Here is a 19,457-nt window from a genome sequence, read left to right on the forward strand (position 1 = left end):
GATAACCTAAGTTTAAAACACTGCCCTTACTTGTCAAGACGTGGTGTGTTCAGGCTGGGAAGGTGCCACAGTTCTTTCCAGACTCTGACATTCTAATCCATAAATTTATTCTTCTAACAGCTGGAAATAAAAAACTGTTGTCCAGTTTAGTTCCCTGTCCTCTCACTGAATGTGGCCATTAGCCACAGCTCTCAATATAACTCTCCATATATCTTTAATTTGCTTGCCCCTCCTCCTGGAATTTCCTATTTCAGCTCTTAAAGAAGCCATGAATGTCACCACCAGTCACTCCAAGCTCTTAGGAATTCCACTCACATATTCGATATGACACCTATATTCTCTTTCCTGCTACAAATCCTGACTTTGCCTTTATTTCAACATCATCATCTTCACTGATAAACCTGGCAAAAAAACCAAACCAAAACAAAACCAGTTCATTTTGGACTACCATGGCTGCATAAAAGCATTACTTCCACTCTCTTTTTTGCTGTGTGTGTATCTAAAGAGCAATCTTTAGTACTATTTATAACACTACATGCTACTAGCTCATAAGTGCTAATTAGCTAATAGCTAATAATGCTTAATAGCTTATAATATATGACTGGCAGCCTATGATACATTTTTAGTGTTACGTCATACAATTCAGCATGTTACAATGACTTGGGTGGAGGAAGGGGGCTAGATATATAATTGCACGCATTATAGATACACCAGCCAGATCCACAAAGATAAACTTTGTTTTCAGGTGTTTGTAATCAGCATTCTCCACCCTCCAGCCCAAAACTTCTATAAATGTTTGATTTTATGAAACCTGTGTACAAGTGTGAAGACAGACAACACCTTGCTAATGTGATACAACACACGGACTGGGTTTTTTGGTGAAACGCCAAATGGCAGGTTGCACTGTTTGTACAAGGTTCAGATAAGAGTGACTGGAACAATCACAGCAAATTATCCTTTGGTCTCTGCAAAGGTCTGGGAAAGTTAATGTGATTCACACAGCCCATTTAAATTCCCAACAGTATTTGCACAATAATACAGACTATATCGTTATATGAATTATGGGAATCCAAACCACTCATTTGTTAGCAAGGCACACAGCATCTAATTTACGCACACGCTTAAAATTAAAAAAAAACCTGAAGGTAATGTTGCAAGGAGACGGTTCTTTATTCTATAACTACGATCTCCTCTTTCTGACACATTTCAAACCACAGACCTAGGCCGGGACGGGAAGGCCGGGGTTGCCGCGGTCGCCCGGCCAGGGCGGGGAGACACCGAGCCGCAGGGCACGGCCGCACCAGCCGGCGCCCAGGCAGGCCCAGCCGAGCGGGTTTGAAGACGGGCTCGCCGGGCACTCCCGGCAGCGCAGGCCTCCAGCTGAGGCACCCCTGGCAACCCCTCAGCGCCCACCCGCCGCGCAGAAGCGACGCCCACCCCGAGAGGCCCCGCATACGCCCCCGTTCCCGCTGGTGAGACGAAAGACCTCCTGGCCGCGAGGGGGCGCTGTCCCTCGTCAGGTTGGCCTCTGTCCCCGCCCTGCGGATTCTGGGAAGGGAGGGGGAAGAGGGCGTCTCCCTGTGGCGTCACTCCCAGCATGCAGCGCGGCCCGTTCCTGCCCCTGCTGCCGTTGCCGCCGCCGCTGCTGCCGGGGGGAGAAGATGGCGGAGGGAGGCGCGGCGGATCTGGAGACCCAGCGCACGGACGTCGCGGCGCTGCTCAAAACCGCCCTCCGCAAGGGCGACACCTGGTGAGGGAGGGGCGGAGAGGGCGGGGGGACCTGGGCTGATCGGCGGGGGCGGCTCCCTCCGCCCCCGGTGCCGCTCGGCTGGCGGAGGGACCGACCTCCTTCCCCTCAGCCCTCCCCGCTCCCGGGGGCGGCTGGGCCCCTGCCTGCGCTGGGGGCTGCCGGGAGAGGGGGGGAGGGGGCGGGAAGGTGGGTGAGGCGGGGACTGGGGCAGCATCGTACCCCTGCGTCCCTCAGCCCCTGTCAGGTGGGGACCGGCCGCCTCGGGGCGGCGGCGGGCCCTCGGCTTGGCCTCGGCTGCTGGCGGCCGGTAGGGCCGCGCCGCGCCGCTGAGGCGCCCGGTGGGGGCAGGCACCGAGGTCAGCTCCCGGCCGGGCTGCGGGGGAGGGGAGGGAGCGGCGTGACTGGCGGGGCGCGGTGCCGGGTGGCGGCCGCGGATGACAGCAAGGGGCCCGGAGGCCGCGGGGAGCTTGTTTGGCGTCGCGGGGAGAAACACTGAAGCCGGGATTGAGGCGGGGAGGGAGGGAAGAGATCTGCTACCAGGCGTTTCTTCCATTATCCGGGCTGAAAGGAGGAAACGGCCCTTGGCGGCGTCACCTTCAAGTTGTCAGAAATTATGTCTCTACCCTCGCCGGTCTACGGCTTCTACCTGAAGCCGGTCCACAGCTGCGATAAGCCTTAATTTTAAATTTTGTTTTGACCACGAACCTGTTAACTACCTAAGAAACAGCCACCGGAAGTGCAAACGGGTCCTTATACCTGTTCCACAATAAACGTCTAAAAATATGTTTTCCTGCTCAGTCAGAAAATATTTCTCAGTATGCCATACAGATTGTCAACAGAATAATCCATAGTTGAAAAGAATTAAGTTAAATAAACACCTCTTTCTAGCACGTATTTGGGAATTGAGCTTCTGTAGTTGTAGTTCTCTGAGGCTAGGAAACAGGACTTTTTTTTTTTTTTAAGAGGGGGAGAAAAAAAAAAAGGAACTGACACTTTTTGCACCACTCAACCTCTTCAGCTCTTCCTGTGTGAAACTGTCACCCAAAGACAAAGGCTGAAGCATTAACTTACTGAAAATTAAATAGGAGTACACAAAAGTAGAACTTGCCCACCTCATTTCAGCTGTCATCACTCACTGTTCCTGTTCTATAAAAGACTATATTTAACAGTGTTGATACTGCAGCATGTGTCAGAAGCATACATTCTGATGCATTATTCAAATACTGCTGAGTATATGTTCAGTTTTGGCATGCGAACAGACTGCTCTTAAACTGAAAAAGTGTAAGCAACTAGAAAAAGGAAATCAATTCACATGGTAGTGCTGAAAATGACCAGCGGTAGTAAAAGGGTGCTCAGACTTGCAATCTTCTAAGAGGGTTTTTTTTTGGCTTTTTTTTTTTTTTTTTTGTGGTTCTGTTGGGTGCTTACCAAATACTAAAAAAAAAAGTCTCAAATAGTTAATATTATTCAAAGTGAAAGTAACTTTATGACAAGTTTATATCATGACTAAAACAGTAAGTTTACTCTGCTGTATTTTTTTAGTACATTAAATCTTTTAACATGAAAAAATCAGTTAAATGGAACAAGCTTCTGAACATTCTCTGAAAAGAAATATACCTAGCTGTGATTATGATAGTGATATTAATCGAGTGTTTTAAGACTGAATAAGCTGTGGCAAAGTCCTATTAACTTTGACTCATGAACTATTACATCTAGCAACATAAATGTGTATGCATGTACGTTCATAGGATTAATACTTAGAGCTATGTATTTAACTTCATGATTTAAGAGGTATGTTTAGTCCAAATGCTCTTTTCAGAGGTATTTTGTCAATAGCTTTTTGATATTTTGAGGCGTCAGTAAGGAAATGGAACAGTTGAAGTACTCTAAGTCATGATTCAGAATTGCAATTTGCATTCGTTCAATAGTAAATGTTGCTGAAAAAATGTGAGCAATGCCATATTAGCTTGTTCTGTTTGAGCTTTAAAGCACTAAAATACAGTTCTTTTAAAATTACTGGCTTATACTGAAAGTCTCATCCATGCTCTTCAGAATTTAGTGTGTAGAGAACAAGAAGCTATATAAGGAAAGTATAAAGCTTTGGGGGCTTTCTGTAAGAAAAAGGGAACTAAAGAGTAGGGCAAAGAAAGGCAAGTCTTATAGTATCTATAAAGAAGGCACTGAATTTCTTCATTAGTTCTTCATGTGCACTGCAGAGAGAAAAATGAAACTGATTTGAAATGTGATGTTTTTAGAGTTAAATATTGGAAAAGAATTTATAGAATCAGGAAACATTTGAGCAGGCAGTTTAATGAGCTGGTAGAATGTGCTTCATTGGATGTTTTTAAGAGTAGCTTTGGGATAGTATAGGTTAAAATATATTGCTTCAGTGAACAGACAAGGCAAGTGTCTTTTGACTGTTCTGTCCTCACGGACAGGATTCTCGGTTGGTTTGTCCCAATGGTCTTTTTTGCATTCTTTTATGGACAGTTAATAAATTAAATTATTAAGCTAGGAGGGGTCAAGGATTCATCCATCTCTCCATTTATCTTATTTTTCTAAACATACATTAAATAAACATCAAATTTAAGCTTTTCCAAGCAAGAACCTCTTTTGTTTATCAATTGTTTTAAATAAGGTTGACTACTTTTATTATTGAATTCAGCATTAAAAACCACACTATCATTCCAAGAAACTTGAATTATACATAATTCTTTCTTCTTGCAATACTATCCAAGAACCTTCAGGTTAAGTGGTTGAAGGACCTAGAATTTTGTTTTGGAAGAGAAATGCTGTATTTCATTGTATATCTCTCAGTTTTAGGATCTGATATGATTACTTCTCAATGTTTTGAAATTCTACTGATGCTTGGCAAGTAAGAATTTTTATTGTTTGCGGAGATTTTAACGTCATTTATAAAAACAAAAAATATTGATTGTTACAGCTGCAGACAAATTTGAACTCAATCAGTGTCTTCCTGTATCTACTCTCAGAAATTGAAGAGCTGTTGATGTTCACCAGTTTTTTAGCCACTGTATAATTTGCATGACCAAGTGGTCTTGGTGATGTCATTTAATGTCTTTGTAGCTGCAGTGATATTCTTGAGAACCTTGCCAAGTTTTTCTGGTTTTACAGTGTCACTGAGGTACAGTTTTCAACACTGAAAAGTTATTGATCTTGGAACAGTTTTCTTAGAGGTGATGAAGACTCTTGTCAGTTCTTGTGTGTGATTTCTTCTTGTGTGTGATTTCTTCTTGTGTGTGATTTCTTCTTGTGTGTGATTTCTTCTTGTGTGTGATTTCTTCTTGTGTGTGATTTCTTCTTGTGTGAATATCTCTATTTTCCTCCCCATATTGAGTTATCTCTTGTCTTTACCTTTAAGACCACTTTCAGCCTTGCTTTGCCTGTAGTTCCTGTTCTTTTGTGGCTCTCTTAGTCAGAGGTGTTGTCTCAGTTACTTAAATGTAGCATTACAAATGCTTTCATACTCTTTCCTTTGCTACCTCTTACACAGTTGGCCCTCCGTGGTCTAGAATGTGAGACCATGTTTCTCGCCTCTAAGTATCACCTGTCAATAAGTGGTTCACGTCATAGTGACTGATAAGGCTAACAGCCCAGCCTTAGCAGTCCGTTTCACCAATTTTTCTGTGTCCCAGAATTTTCCCCATTGTGCTTCTTTCATCTATTACTTGTCGTAGCAATTTGTGAGCAGATGAGAATGTAGATGTTGTTTGTATTCTTTAAAGCAGTAACTTAGACAATAATTAGGCTGTTACAGTGGACAAAAACTATCACGAGGAGTTTATTTGGTGGCTAAAGGAACACAGGCAATCTTTAGATGTTTGAATAGGGAATACGGAGTAGCAGTACAGAGAGATGTACTGTATACAGTAATGTATTAGTAGTGAAACCATTCATACTGTCCAGTTCTGGTGTCCACATGTCACAGAAGCCGTTAATTTGGAATGAGTTAAAAAAATCTCAAAATTTAATAGAGGAGGTGGAAGCCTTGCCTTTTAGAGAACAACTTTAAGAGCCTTTGTCTGTTTTGCTAGAATATTGAGTCCTGTGCTGAAATAATTACATAAGATGGTGTCTTCTAGGATTTTTAGATGAGCAGATAAAGATTTAAGACACTATCTGTAAAGAAGGAAGATGTTGATTTCCAGTGACTGCTAGCCAATGAATTTTGGTGCCAGTCAGAGTGATGAGATAGATTCTTAATCTGTTCTTGAGTTTTAAAACTTGGAAATCGGGAAAACTACAGAAGTGTAGTATTTTGTGTTCTTTGAGATATGTCTCTGATACACGTAACTTTGGAAGTTCTGGTGAGTGCAGAGGGAGTACTGTTGTTACTCATAGAGTGCATTTCTTGCAAGGGTGAAGAAAATAATTATTTTTTTTTCACTGTGAGAATTTTATTGGCTTTTTAATTGTAAAATTCAGTCACTGAAGACACTTAAGTAAAAATTTAAGTAGGGTAGAAATCCTTCCCAGTGAATGATCAGTAGATAAAAAAAGTTCAACCCAAAAGGATTTCACCTCCAGAAGTGTATTTAAAGAATTTCCCCACCAAAAATGTATAAGTATTTTAATTCTGGTTGCAATGAAAACTCATGAATCTTGATGAACAGGCATATATAGTGCTCCTTGAAAACCCACCAGTGTCTGTCGTTGATGATAACCTTGATGCTGAAGTGCTTAGCTTTAATAGTATTTTACACTGTGGTCTTGTCAGTGTTTTCCACATTTGATCATCCATCATTGTGCTGTACAGGAACAGAATCTAGATTGAACATTGATGGAAGATTCTAGTTGATTTCACTGAGAACATAATGAGATGTTGTGGATCTGCACTTAGCACCTCAGTAACATTTGAAATAATATCCTAAACTGTTCTGATGGCCTCATAATGAGAAAGAAGGAACACTACATCAGTGTTCTAAGGATAGAATTGAGAATTGGCTGCTTTTTCTTCCAAGTTAGATTTAAGTTGCTGATTTTTTACTTTAAGACCTTGTGGTTGAAGTTTTCTGTTAGATTTGTCTCACTGCATGTGGAATGGTGCTGCATTTCACCAACAGCTTTTGAAGATGTACAGAATGTTCTAGTTTAAATTCCTCTGGGAGAATACTTGCAATGGAAATGTCTAGATGCAGTTTTCTTCTGTTAATTAATTAGGCAGAGTGAGAGCATGTTAAACTCAAAATCATGTTTGTGTCAGGCTTTTGGCTGAAAATTGAAAGCCAGACATTGATTTAGGAGTTAAATTATTTATTAATGAAAAGTCCTTACTTGAACGATAAATTTATAAGTGTATTCAAAATACGTGGTTGTTAATGTAATGTTCATACTGAAATTTTAACATAAAAATGCAGTCCATTAATTTTGGCTGAATCAGGCTTTTTGCCTGATTACATACTCTTGCGGTATGTGTGAAGTGCTCCTGAGGCTATTGCAGCACATTGTGGGAACTGAGCATGGGGAGCTGTAGGGAGAATTTGATTGATTAGTTGATTTGAAATTATCTTGGTGCATTTAGTTAAACAAAGTTTTTACTTCTGAAGAGGGATGTGAAATATTTAGACTAAGATTTATTAAAAATATGAGCTAAGCAATGTATTTTTTTCTCTTTGACCCTTGGTGGTTTTTTTCTTGTGGATTTACCTGAATTTTGAATAAAATGGAAGTTTGGTTTGTATGTGATAGAGTCTAATAATTATCATCATGTTGAACTGTTAAGAACTTGTTAATTCTGAAAGAATTTTAAATTTTGAAGGCATCTGTTAATCTTGTGTACTTAGTCAAGCAAATTTGGCTAGCCTGATCAGAGTAGAAATACAGGTACAAACCCATTCTTACCTCTCTTATTTTTGCAATTACAGTTTTGGAAGAACAAAAATTGAACGCTGTGCCTTTAAAGAGGAGTCCTAATTTGCTTTCAGCAACACGGTTGTTCCACTTTGTTCTAGGTATTGCTTAATCTGTACTCATGCACAGTGAAGAGGGTAAAAAAAAAAAATCCTCAACTATCTCTCTGGACAATTTGCACAGTTTTGCTGTTAAAAATGAAATAGCTTGTGTTCAGAAGATACGATGTCCCAGCAGGACGCTGTGATGGAATGAGTGTGTCTCTGTAAAGTCTCCTTACTGCATACTAAAATTAACTCTTTTGATTTTGAAGTTGAAGAGCTGACCTATCAGTCAATATAAATAAATCTAGGTTACATGTTGTTTATACGTGTCTGTGTATAACTGAGAAGTGCCTTCAGATTGCTTTTGACAGCGATGGGAAATACCAAGACCATAGCCATACTGTTGAAATATTTTTCTGTCGACCTGGGTATTAAGGTAAAGAATGAATGCTGTTGTACTTTGTGATGTTGATGCTGTGTTAATAAGGCTTATTAAATCACAGTGTCCATTAAACCACAGGTGAAGTTAAATTACGTGAAAAAGTTACAAACCATGAGAGAATTTTAAAAATCAATTAGCAGCTTTCCTGCTAGTACTATTATTTTCTTTTGTTGGGAGAACAATGTCCATACATGTTTATGCAGCTGTGAAATTTTAAAACTTATGTAAATTTATTGCTGATTTTTTTTTTTAAAGAAATGGAGGTGCATTTGCAAGTGTTGTAATAGCTTCATTCTTTTGTTCTTGTAAGTTAATCAACAAAGGCTATAAGTAATCCCATTTTGGGCTACTGTAAGTCTCTATACTTGATCATTCGTAAGGGTACAGTCTTTTGTTGATAATTTTAATTGACTGACCCAATATGAACATGTATTTGGATATGGTGCATGGCTGTCACCTGGTAATTGTGTTTTAATATTTGGATATTTTATATGGGAGTGAAAGGACCAAAATGTTTGTTGCTAGTATGCCTATATTGGGAAAGATAATGAAAGAAGTACTGTGTGACGTGTACATTGTATTGGAGAAACTCTTCAGTCCAGTAACTGATGATAACACAACCAGGAACCAGGCTAATGGCCCTTAATCACGGAAATGGACAGTCCTTTGTAAATACCAGAAATAATCAACATTTCATCCCACCTCAGTGAGGCCCAAAGAATAAAAACACTTGCAGTGGAGTGTTTTCTCAGTATTGTTGTCTGTAGGGGCTAGATGAGGTTGGAATAACTGATCTAAAATCATCCTAAATGTGGATTTAGTCTGTTCAGTGTCTTCAGCTAAAGCAAGTTTAAAATAGCTATGACTAACTTTTTATTGTTGGCTTGCAATACTTCTAAACAAACCTTGTTTGCTTCTAACCATCAGAATAAAGTCAAAGACCACGTTTTATATAGCTTTGAGGAATATATTCTTTTACAATAAAATAATACTAACTAAAAGTAGTTTAAGGTCAAAAGTAATCTGTGCTTTGAAAACAACCTGGGGATAGAAAAATAGGGTGAGATCTTAAGCATTGTGCTTTGTCAGTACTTGCCAAGAAATTGTTCAAATAACAGAATTATTTAAAGAAAAGTTGTGCTTAAATGGGGATATAGTATTGGAAAATGGCTTCTGTATGGGATGAGCTAGGTATGACCCACAGTTATCACTGCTTTTCAAGGAAATGAAGTGACATGTAATATCAGAAGATATCAAGGAACGTTATAATTTTGGTTTTCAACCCCTTTGCATTATCAGTGGACTCCCACTAGTCTGAATGAAGATTGGAAGATGAGCAAATGCAATCTGTGAGGACCCTGAGACCTCAAGTGAGGCCTTTTGTCATCAGCCTGTGGAAGGAGAATGATGTTGGAGTTTGTATTTGCAGGGTTTGGACCTCTGCAGTGATAACGCTGAATCCACATGATATCAAAACTTTTTGTGTATCAAAGGGAGAACGTACACTTTGGTAAAGTATGTTGTCATGTGCTCCACTTGTGATTGCACGGTTTTTCCATGTCTTTATTATCAGAACAAATTCCGCTGTTGTGGAATGTTCTAAAGATATTCTGCAAACTTTAATACATTGTCTGTCTGCAAAGGTAGCTCCTCTTGTGCTCTGAAAGGATATGAGGTTTTCGTAGAACGTATGAAGTTGGAAGGGATCCATAAGGATCATTGAGTCCAACTCACTGCTCCTCACAGGACTACCTAAAGCTAAACCATGTGACTAAGAGCGTTGTTGAGATGCTCCTTGAACTCTGACAGCCTTGGTGCCGTGACCGCTTCCCTGTGAGGAGCCTGTTCCACTGACCGACTGCACTCCCCCCACCCCTCCAGTGAAGAACCTTTTCCTAATGTCCAGTCTGAACTTCACCCACTGCAGCTTCATTCCATTTCCTCGTGTTTTGTTCAGTATCTGGCATTTCAGGGGACTCAAGTATAAATTGTCCCTTGTGTATTAGGGACAGGCAAGAAACATTTTACAGATGAGAGCAGATACGTCTTATGAAGCGATTTGAAGCTCCACTCTGTAGTAAATGCTGAGTACTGAAGTAGGCCAGACTTCAACTGGACACATGTTCACAAACATGTTCTATGGCTTTTTGATTCTACTTGCTCTAAGAAAATTTAGATATTTTTAAGGATACATAATACAACTAAGAGAAAACCCCTAAAACTAATTAAACTGTGCAAATCATACATGCATATTTTTGCTTACTTTTAGGTAAAAGTTTGAGGCTATTCCAATATTTATATATTTCTGTTATCAGCTTTTTGGCTCTAACTGACTTTAGTGTAATCAAACTTGGTTGTACTGTTTTCATCAAGCAATTTGAGGTGACTGATTTATTTGAAAAGCCAATAAATGTCAAGCATTTTCTGATTTAGAGTTAATCAGTTCGCGTTGCTGTAAAGTTGGTTTAGTTTTTAAGGTTTGCCCCTCAAAACAGCATATCTGGAGATTTGAGACAGTTCTCTCCCTCAGTCTCTTCTACAAGTCCTTCAGGTGTGTTTTACTCCTGAGGGTGGGTTGGTTATCCTGCTCACTAGCTTGACTGATGACATCTGAGAGAGCGACATTTGTGTTTCCTACTTGAGTGATGTCTTGATTCCATCAGAGTTAACTAACAAACATTTCTTAATCATAGTTTTAAAAAATGGATAGGCCATGTTTTTTAACTTTGTTAAGCTGTCCTGGGGTAGCTTTCTCAGTCAAGTCCACAGATCAAAAAACTGTTGTAACGTTAGACTGGTTTGGAACGCTTTCCTGTATTAGGTAATAGTAACAAAACTAAAAGCAAAATATTGTACCAAGTTTAATGCACAGACAATTTGTCTCTGTTTTACTAACGTATTATATGCTATTTTTGTATCTGGGACAACTTGAGTTCAGTGAAGCGTACCTTGTCTCAAGTGTATACTAAAAGTTTTTAATAATTTTCCCCTAAAAAGTGATCTAATCTTATTTAAGAAATGAGGTTTTAGCAGATGTAGCTTGTTTACTTGAGGTATGTCTTTTGCTCTTAAATTACTGAAAGTCCCTCATGGGTAATACTTAGGTTTTAGGTGGTTGATTGTATCATGGATATTATAACATTGATGAAAAGATAAATTAAGTTGCCTTCTTACAGGGTACCTTCTCTGTTTTATGTAGATGAGTAGTCTTGTTGATCTTGGTGAGAATGCTATATTGAACATGTTTGTAGGAGCAAAAGCCTATAGTCTGTCATTTTCTGGGTTTTACTTTTTCCCTTCGTGCTAAGAAGTCTGGATATTAGCTATGTACTTGTAAGTACTTTAGCAGATTGATCCCTAAGCTGAATGTAATGTAATTGCATTAATTTTTTTTTTTTGCAGCATAATCTTATCATAGTATATCTTTCCTGCGTAAAGATGAGGGAAGTGTATGGCGTTTGAGTGCAAATTTCTATTTTCCCTAGTCTTACTGGAAAAGCAGTATTTCATCTATTGATTAAGAACCAAGTTCTTGTAAAGGCGGAAAATTACAGCTTCTGTGACTGTATTCCATAGTAACTCAAAGTAACTGCTTTTGCCTATATCAGATTTCTACTGAAGTAGCAAAATGCTCATTAATATGCCTAATATGTGTAAGGCATATGTATACATGTGCATATGTATGCACGTGCATACACATAACGAGTAATTAGCTGCAAGAATTCACAGCTACAATCTCTGTTAGCATTTTTCAAAATCTATATCTGCAATTTTTTTTCTTTGCTATATAAATTCACTTAATTCTTTTGTGTGTAATGCATGTTACCTCAACATTGTAGTAAACTGGTCTACTGAGTTTGCTCTTAATATCTGTCTGAAAATAAAGACTCCATGCTTCTTTAAATTAGGAAGTGTAAATAATGTTGATAGATCCTGAGTCAATTAAATGCAGTTATCTCTAAGTAGAAAATAAATTCATTACTGGACTTACATAAGTGTCCCGCCAACCTTTGTTTATAAAGGATATTAAGCACTACGTACTGGGATAGTGAGTAAGGCAGTACTTTCTAAGTTATAGTCTGTGGTCTATAGCAGGTAGTTCACTAGGCTCTGGTGAAATATATAGTGCTGCATTAAATCTATAATATTTTTGTTTCAGGTTTGATTATTGTAGTATGATGTGGTCTGTAAGAAATCCTGAGAACTGGCAGTGTCCCATTTGTTCCTTTTTCTAATAAATTGATCTTCCTGATTCCCTCTATTTAAAAAATAGTACCAAGAGATAGATATATACTGCTTCACGTTACACACAATATTAACCGAAGTATTACGCTTTGCTCTTGAGCGCACACAGATTTAATGATCTTCCCTTTTTCATTCTTTTATTCTTCAGTAGAATGCATCTTGAAAAAAAATGCGTGTAGGCTCTTACCTGTCTGAAAGTAATCAGTTTTAATTATGCCTTACAGATTATTTTTTTTAGTTATTTTTAGTTGCAGAATTCAATCTTAGAATAGTGTTTTGCACCCATTTAGCTTTTTTTAAATTGTTCCTCACAGCTTTGTCTGTGTGTCCAAAATACACTAGTCTAACAAAGTACTATTCAGTGAATTTAAGTAGGTAAACAAGAAAGGAAAAGGTATAAAGACAAAGTAATTTGAGTAGCTTCCAAATTTTTGTATTCATGAGTTTTTCATTTTGCTTTTCTCCATTGTACTACTGGGCAGACTCTGCTCAGTGGATCTCAAACTTTATGTGAATTTTCTTAAGATTTGGTTGTCCTTCAGCATTTTTTTTACAGGGCAGGAACTTGACTGTGCTGTTTGGTTCTTATCACGCTTAGATACTGGCATAGTTTATAGATGGCCTCTCAACTTTTTAATGCTAGAAATGTTAATCTCTTATTTGTGCATGTAAGTGCAAATTCCTAAATTTGAAGAGAAGTGATGTAAGTTCTTGTACTTTGTGTTAAGAAACGGAAATGTTACAACTTTTCACGTAGAGATGTTTGTGAAGAGACATTGCAGAACAAAATTTGATTGGTGTCAAAATTAATTGAATGTGGAAGAACAAAGTTGATGAAATGTTGAAATAGGTAATGGCGAACATGTAAAATCTAGAACAGTGGACCCCAAGCTTTCTTGCACTGTTAAGTCCCATTATCAAAGTTTTTAGTTTAGTTTATGATCAGACATTTAACACAAAGCATATGATAAGTAATGTGGTTCTACAGGAGCAGTAATTTGTTAAGCATTAATTAAAACAATGGACATTTTCCCTATATGATCATTTCTGTTCTGTGTAAAATTATAGCTTTCCTTCTTTAAGGTTCATAGTTCACTCAAATTTAGATCAAGAAAGTAGAGGCAATGGGATGGAGGAGGGGACAAGGCTGGCAGATTTGGTGGTAGGGTGGCTACATTCGTAACCACATGCAGTTATGGCTGTTATAAAATGGTGCTGGATGGCCACAGCAGAACAGAAAGGTGAGAGTACTGTTGTTGGCCTTGAGTATGTTCATAAGACTGAAAACTTTGTGTATAAAGCAAAAAGCAAGAGCATGTCAGATTAATCAAATTCAATATCCCTTTTCCCATTCATTACAGAAAAAAATTAGTCAACTATTAAGTGGCTCTTGTAAAAAGGAATTGGGATTTGTACAGGCAGAGTGAAAGAACTGGATTTTTGCAAATGTGGGAAGAACTGCTGCTACTTGTACTTTACAAAGAAAAAGACAAAAATACCAATGATTCAATTATAGTAACATCAGATTTGTTCTGGCAGACTCGGGGGGAAAGGAAAAAATATCTCTAATATCAGACTCTATATTCAATTATATTTGCACTCTGTAGAATAAAGGCAGTCTGTTTGACATGGTCATAGCAATTCAGACTTACTTTGTAGAGTCTATGTGTCTATTTTTCTCTTCCAGGAAAGAGAAGATAACACTTCAATATTTTAAAGCATACTGGAAAGCATTACAATGTTTCTTCACTTCCTCTATCTATTGCATAAAGGCAAACATGGTGTTTTGAAGGGACTTTTCAAGATTTAAAGCTTATATCTTTGCTTTCGTCTGATATTTTTTAAAAGTCATGCTCTTGTTTTTTCTGTAATGGAATGCTTGTTTTAAATGATGATGCCAAATTTTAAATTACATGTCACATTATATGCCTGTTTTCACAAGCTGATCAGTTTTGATAGTTGAAGTTGTTTTTCATTTAATTTCACAACAGTTTGAGGTTTGTGGTTTCACGGGTTTTGCTGCAGTGATCATTAAATCTGCTACAGTGTTACAAGAACCTGAAAAGTTAAGTTTGGAAAAGGCTTTTACGTAAGACAGTAAGGCTTTATTTCCTTGCATACTTTCTTGTGTTATAAAATGAGGTTTTCTGCACACGAAGTTATGAATTATTTTGAGAAGCTCATTCCTTTGTTAAGAAGTTCTTATAACTTCACTGAACAGCGTAGACAATGGGAAATGGTGAAGAAATCAGTGTATTCTATCTGAATGAGTTTGATTTTTGCATATGTCCAGTGAAACGTGTGTGGGACTTAAACTACTCAGATTTGCACTAGATAAGTTTTACCTTTTTATGAGCATTAATAATGTTTAAATCTGTTTATTTTTGTAATAGCCTGCATTTTTAGATTTTTTTTTTTTTACTGTATTTTATCCCAAATTTCACCATCTTTATTGCAGCTTAGCCTTATCCAGTCTTGTTTCCTATTATGTTCTAAACATGCTCTAAACAAAACAATGCATGTCAAGGGAATTTTGCCACAAAACTGAAACAATCAGTGCTGGGCCAGGCTACTTTAGAATGATTGAGTATTGTAAAATCATAGTGATGTTAAGTACCTCATCTTTCTGGAATAGGATTTCAACCATGCTGTTTCATTGCTAATTTGGTGAGATGCATTGTGCTCAAAACACCCTGTTAAGTCTGTTTCTGAGTTTGGTAAAAGTGGAAAAGGGCACTTTTACAGCAAAATACTTCTCATGTACATTTCCTTGATTGTTTTAAAAACTTAACTTTTTTTTTTCTATATTTTGGTTCAAAAAAACAGTTTGAGATTGTTTTCTGACTGATTTATTAAGTGTTTAAAATTACAGAAAGAAGTTATGTGTTCCAAATTCAAAGTTGTGTACAGAACAGTTTCAGAAGAAATAGCAGCTCATAGTAGTTGATGACTCCTGAGCAGTAGTAACAGGTTGTGATAGTAGAATAGATACAAGACGAAGCGTTACACTTGAGATTATAAAAGTACATTACTCCAGTGTATGACTGGCACTGGTGCAGTAAAGGAGAAATTTAGTCCCTAACCAAAGTTTTTACATTGACAGAACTATGTCTGCAGCAGTTGAGATACAGCTCTGCCTTTGCTATTTATGTTGTTTGCTTTTAGGGTAGTTACAAGCTAAAGTCAGAAGTAATTTGTTCACAGACTGATTATTACTGTTGATGTAATGATATTCTGAATCAAGACTGTTTACCATGTGAATTAGGATGCTGTTGTCACAGATGACGTAAAGTTGTTTTTGAGACCTTAGTCTTTGATGTACTTGAAAGCATCCAAAAGCCTGTGGTGATCTTATGTGTAGCTTTCTAATGCCTTTTCCTCTTACTTTCAGAAGAACTTTGACCTGTAGATTCACATGCTTGAGAGTGTGTTCTGTACAAACTGAAATATGGGGGCTTATTGAAAAGAGAATCTTATAAGTTGACTACAAAGGATCCCACTTACTGAGTACTACTCAGTAGTAATTTCTTCTTTAGCACAGGTTTGCTAGCAGTACTTCTGAAGGTTGACTGCAGGCTTGATCTGTGTGTAAAAAATGAACTGGACTTGAGAAGAAGAAATAAGTTAAGACTTAGTGTCTTAGGTTTGTTAATTCTTATTGTGGTTACATCATTCAGAAGCACAAATTTAAGGCCCGGCTAGTGTATTTTTTTAAACCTATTCAGTAAAATGTGTACTCAAGTGATGTTTGTGTTCTTTGATTACAAGAATTGTGGGTGTTAATGTTTTTGTTCTGTGTTGTTCCATGGTGTTCATGAGTAACTCCTACAGAATGATTGCCTAATAAAGCTATATGTATTAGCACAGTAGTATTTGAATCACCAGCAGGTTTTGAGATGTCTTGAAGGTTCAGTAACATATTATTGGTATGCTACAAATACAAGTTCAGTAGTCAAGAGAAAAGAATGAGGATAAGGTATGATATTTAGTTTGATCTAGCATTTCATCCCGATAGTGATATTCTGACGTGTACTAGGGTAGCAGCAAAAGGGTTGGTACAGACCAGATGGAGGGAGATGGATACTTTTAGGAAAGAGAAATAGTGAAGATGATCTCTGGAAAAAGAAATATCTAAAAAAGTCTGAGGATCACTGAACAAATTTGATATCTTTGGGTGGACAAAAAGATACAAAGTATGGGTATTACTGGGCTTAGGAAAAGCCAAACTGGCAACAGTTTAATCTGGGTAGAAATACTGTGGAGCTGAGTTTAGAGCTATCCTTTTATATGGAAGTGTGAAGTTGATAATTATATGTAGGAGGAACATCTAGTACTGCCTTAAAAGCAGAACATTTACTGTATGTGTTGATGCTGAGTCAAAGGAAGAAAACACTTAGACTCTCTGGTTCTTGACAGGACATCAGTTCTGGAATTTTTCAACTTGCATTTGAATGTTGTAAATGAAACTCCAGCAGGAAAAATACTTCGCTAAAAGTTCTCTCTCATTTTTTGAAAGAGATGTCTAATTATAGAATCATAGAAAGGTTTGGGTTGGAAGGGACCTTTAAAGGCCATCTAGTCCAACCAGCCTGCAAGGAGCAGGGACATCTCCAACCAGATCAGGTTGCTCAGTCCCGTACAAACTGGCCTTGAATGTTTCCACGATGGGGCATCCACCACCTCTCTGGGCAACCTGTTCCAGTGCTTCACCACCATCATTGTAAAAATTTTTTTCTTTATGTCTAGTTAATGTGCCTCCCTCTATTTTAAAATCATTACCCCTCATCTTATCAAAACAGCCCCTGCTAAAGAGTTTCTCCCCATCTTGCCTAAAAGCCCTCTTTAGATACTGGAAGACTGCTATAAGGTCTCCCTGGAGCCTTCTCTTCTCCAGGCTGAACAGCCCCAACTCTCTCAGCCTGTCCTCACAGGAGAGGTGCTTCAGCCCTCTTATTGTCTTTGTGGCCTCTTCTGGACTCGCTCCAACACATCCACGTCCTTCTTATGTTGGGGCTCCAGAGCTGGACACAGTACTCCAGGTGGCTGAGTAGAGGGGCAGAATTACCTCCCTTGACCTGCTGGCCACGCTCCTCTTGATGCAACCCAGGATGCAGTTGGCCTTCTGGGTTGCAAGGGCACGTTGCCGGCTCATGTTGAGCTTCTCATCCACCAGTACTCCAAAGTCCTTCTCAGGGCTGCTCTTGAGGCATTTTCCACTTAGTCTGTATTTGTGCTTGAGATTACACTGATCCATGTGCAGGACCTTGCACTTGGCCTGGTTGAACTTCATGAGTTTTGCGGGAGGCCCACCTCCCCAATCTGTCAGTGTCCCTCTGGATGGCATCCCTTCCCTCCAGTGTGCTGACCACACCACACAGCTTGGTGTCGTCAGCGGACTTGCTGAGGGTGCACTCTATCCCACTGTCCATGTTGCTGACAAAGATGTTAAACAGGGCCGGTCTCAGTACCGACCCCTGAGGAGTGCCACTTGTCACCAGTCTCCACTTGGACGTTGAGCTGTTGTGAGTGTGGCCATCCAGCCAATTCCTTATGCACTGAGTGATCTGTCCATCAGATTCATGTCTCTCCAGTTTAGAGAGAAGGATGTCATGTGTGACAGTGTCAAATGCTTTGCGTATATCCGGGTAGATGACATCCACTGCTCGTCCCTTGTCCACCAATGCTGTGGCCCCGTCATAGAAGGCCACCAAATTGGTCAGTCTAATTGTAAAGATTTAACTTGAATCTTCTGAATTCACAAATTGAGAATAGGAATTAAAGCTCATAATATTTCATGCTGAAAAGGGAAGTGTTTTTTGAACTTGCCATTCTTCAACTTCTGATATGCTCTGTTGGCAGTTTTGCAAAACTGTACTTGCACACGGTGATTAGTGGGATCTTTAATTGCCCACAATTAAAGTCCTTGTTGGTAGGAGGTGCTGATAATGGTTAGCAGACTTAACAGAAGAATATTCTCCATTTTGCAAGGCTGGTGGATACAAGTGCGTTAATATTAATTCATTGGTACTGTAGGAAGTAGTAGCATGCCAGTAATTAACTTGTATGTTTTCTTCCATTTAAGGTATCTAGTTGATAGTCGCTGGTTCAAGCAGTGGAAAAAATATGTTGGTTTTGACAGCTGGGACAAATACCAGATGGGAGATCAGAATGTTTACCCTGGTCCTATTGATAATTCTGGACTTCTGAAAGGTAACTGCTTCTGATTGTGTAATAAGTCATTACTAACATTTAGTGCAAGTTTGTGACAGATTGTTCATCTTTTGTAGTTGATGGCACAAACAAATCTCAGCATTTATGAAGGTGAAACTGTTTGTTTGTTTTCAGACTGTGACAAGGGAACTGGAATAGACTTCTCTAATAAATCACAATTTTATGAATAAAATTATTATAACTTCTTTGCAATGGTAATAACAGAATATTTAATAATATACAAATTACTGGTTTATAATGATATTTTAGGATACTTTGGGAGTTGAAAGTTAGACAAATAGCTAGCTTGAGTTCACTAGAATTTTTTTAGCTTAACTAAATTGGTTGATTTAAAATAACATTTGTAAGTTGAACTCTAAAATTTATTTTTGTAAATGAGTCCTGAACCCTTACTTTGATTCTGGAGCACTTGAAGAAGAGGTATTGCGGAGTTCAGTGATAGTTTAAAGTAGTGTGACATGATAGAGGATAATTTCCTAATTTTTTTATGGTCTTCTAAGTATGGTTATATTCTGTCACTGCTATAATTACTCAAGTCTGACTGACTTGCTGAACTATAGTGGGCTTTGTAGACACAGATCTCAATATTTTCCCAGATATTTTAATTTTTAGGTCAAATTCTATATTTAATGTTCAGTATTGAAATACCATTAGAGCTGTTAATATTTAATCTGCAAAATCTAATGAATACAAAATGTAGCATATATTTGGTTTCCTTCTTTGCTTTACAGGTAACATAATAGTACTGCATAATTTTTTTGACATAGTAATACAAATTTTTACAACTTCATGGGATTTATTATGAACTTTCACTTTCTTCATTCAAAACTTTTCAACTGTAATTAATATCTTGTTATTTTATTTTAATTAATAC

At 38.3% G+C, this 19,457-nt stretch overlaps 1 protein-coding gene across 1 annotated transcript in view; it reads left to right on the plus strand.

Annotated features, from left to right (window-relative positions):
- The first annotated feature begins 1,614 nt into the window (after window positions 1–1,614).
- Window positions 1,615–19,457, plus strand: part of USP15 (ubiquitin specific peptidase 15) — a 69,476-nt gene continuing 51,633 nt past the window's right edge. Inside the window, exons 1-2 of the mRNA XM_086748569.1 lie at window positions 1,615–1,750; window positions 18,435–18,562. Of these exons, the coding sequence (XP_086604695.1) occupies window positions 1,662–1,750; window positions 18,435–18,562 (217 nt within the window). The 5' untranslated portion in view covers window positions 1,615–1,661. The remainder of the gene's footprint in view (window positions 1,751–18,434; window positions 18,563–19,457) is intronic.

This window comes from Chlamydotis macqueenii, chromosome 1 (assembly GCF_036417535.1).
Source record: "Chlamydotis macqueenii isolate bChlMac1 chromosome 1, bChlMac1.mat, whole genome shotgun sequence".
Lineage (NCBI taxonomy): Eukaryota > Metazoa > Chordata > Aves > Otidiformes > Otididae > Chlamydotis > Chlamydotis macqueenii.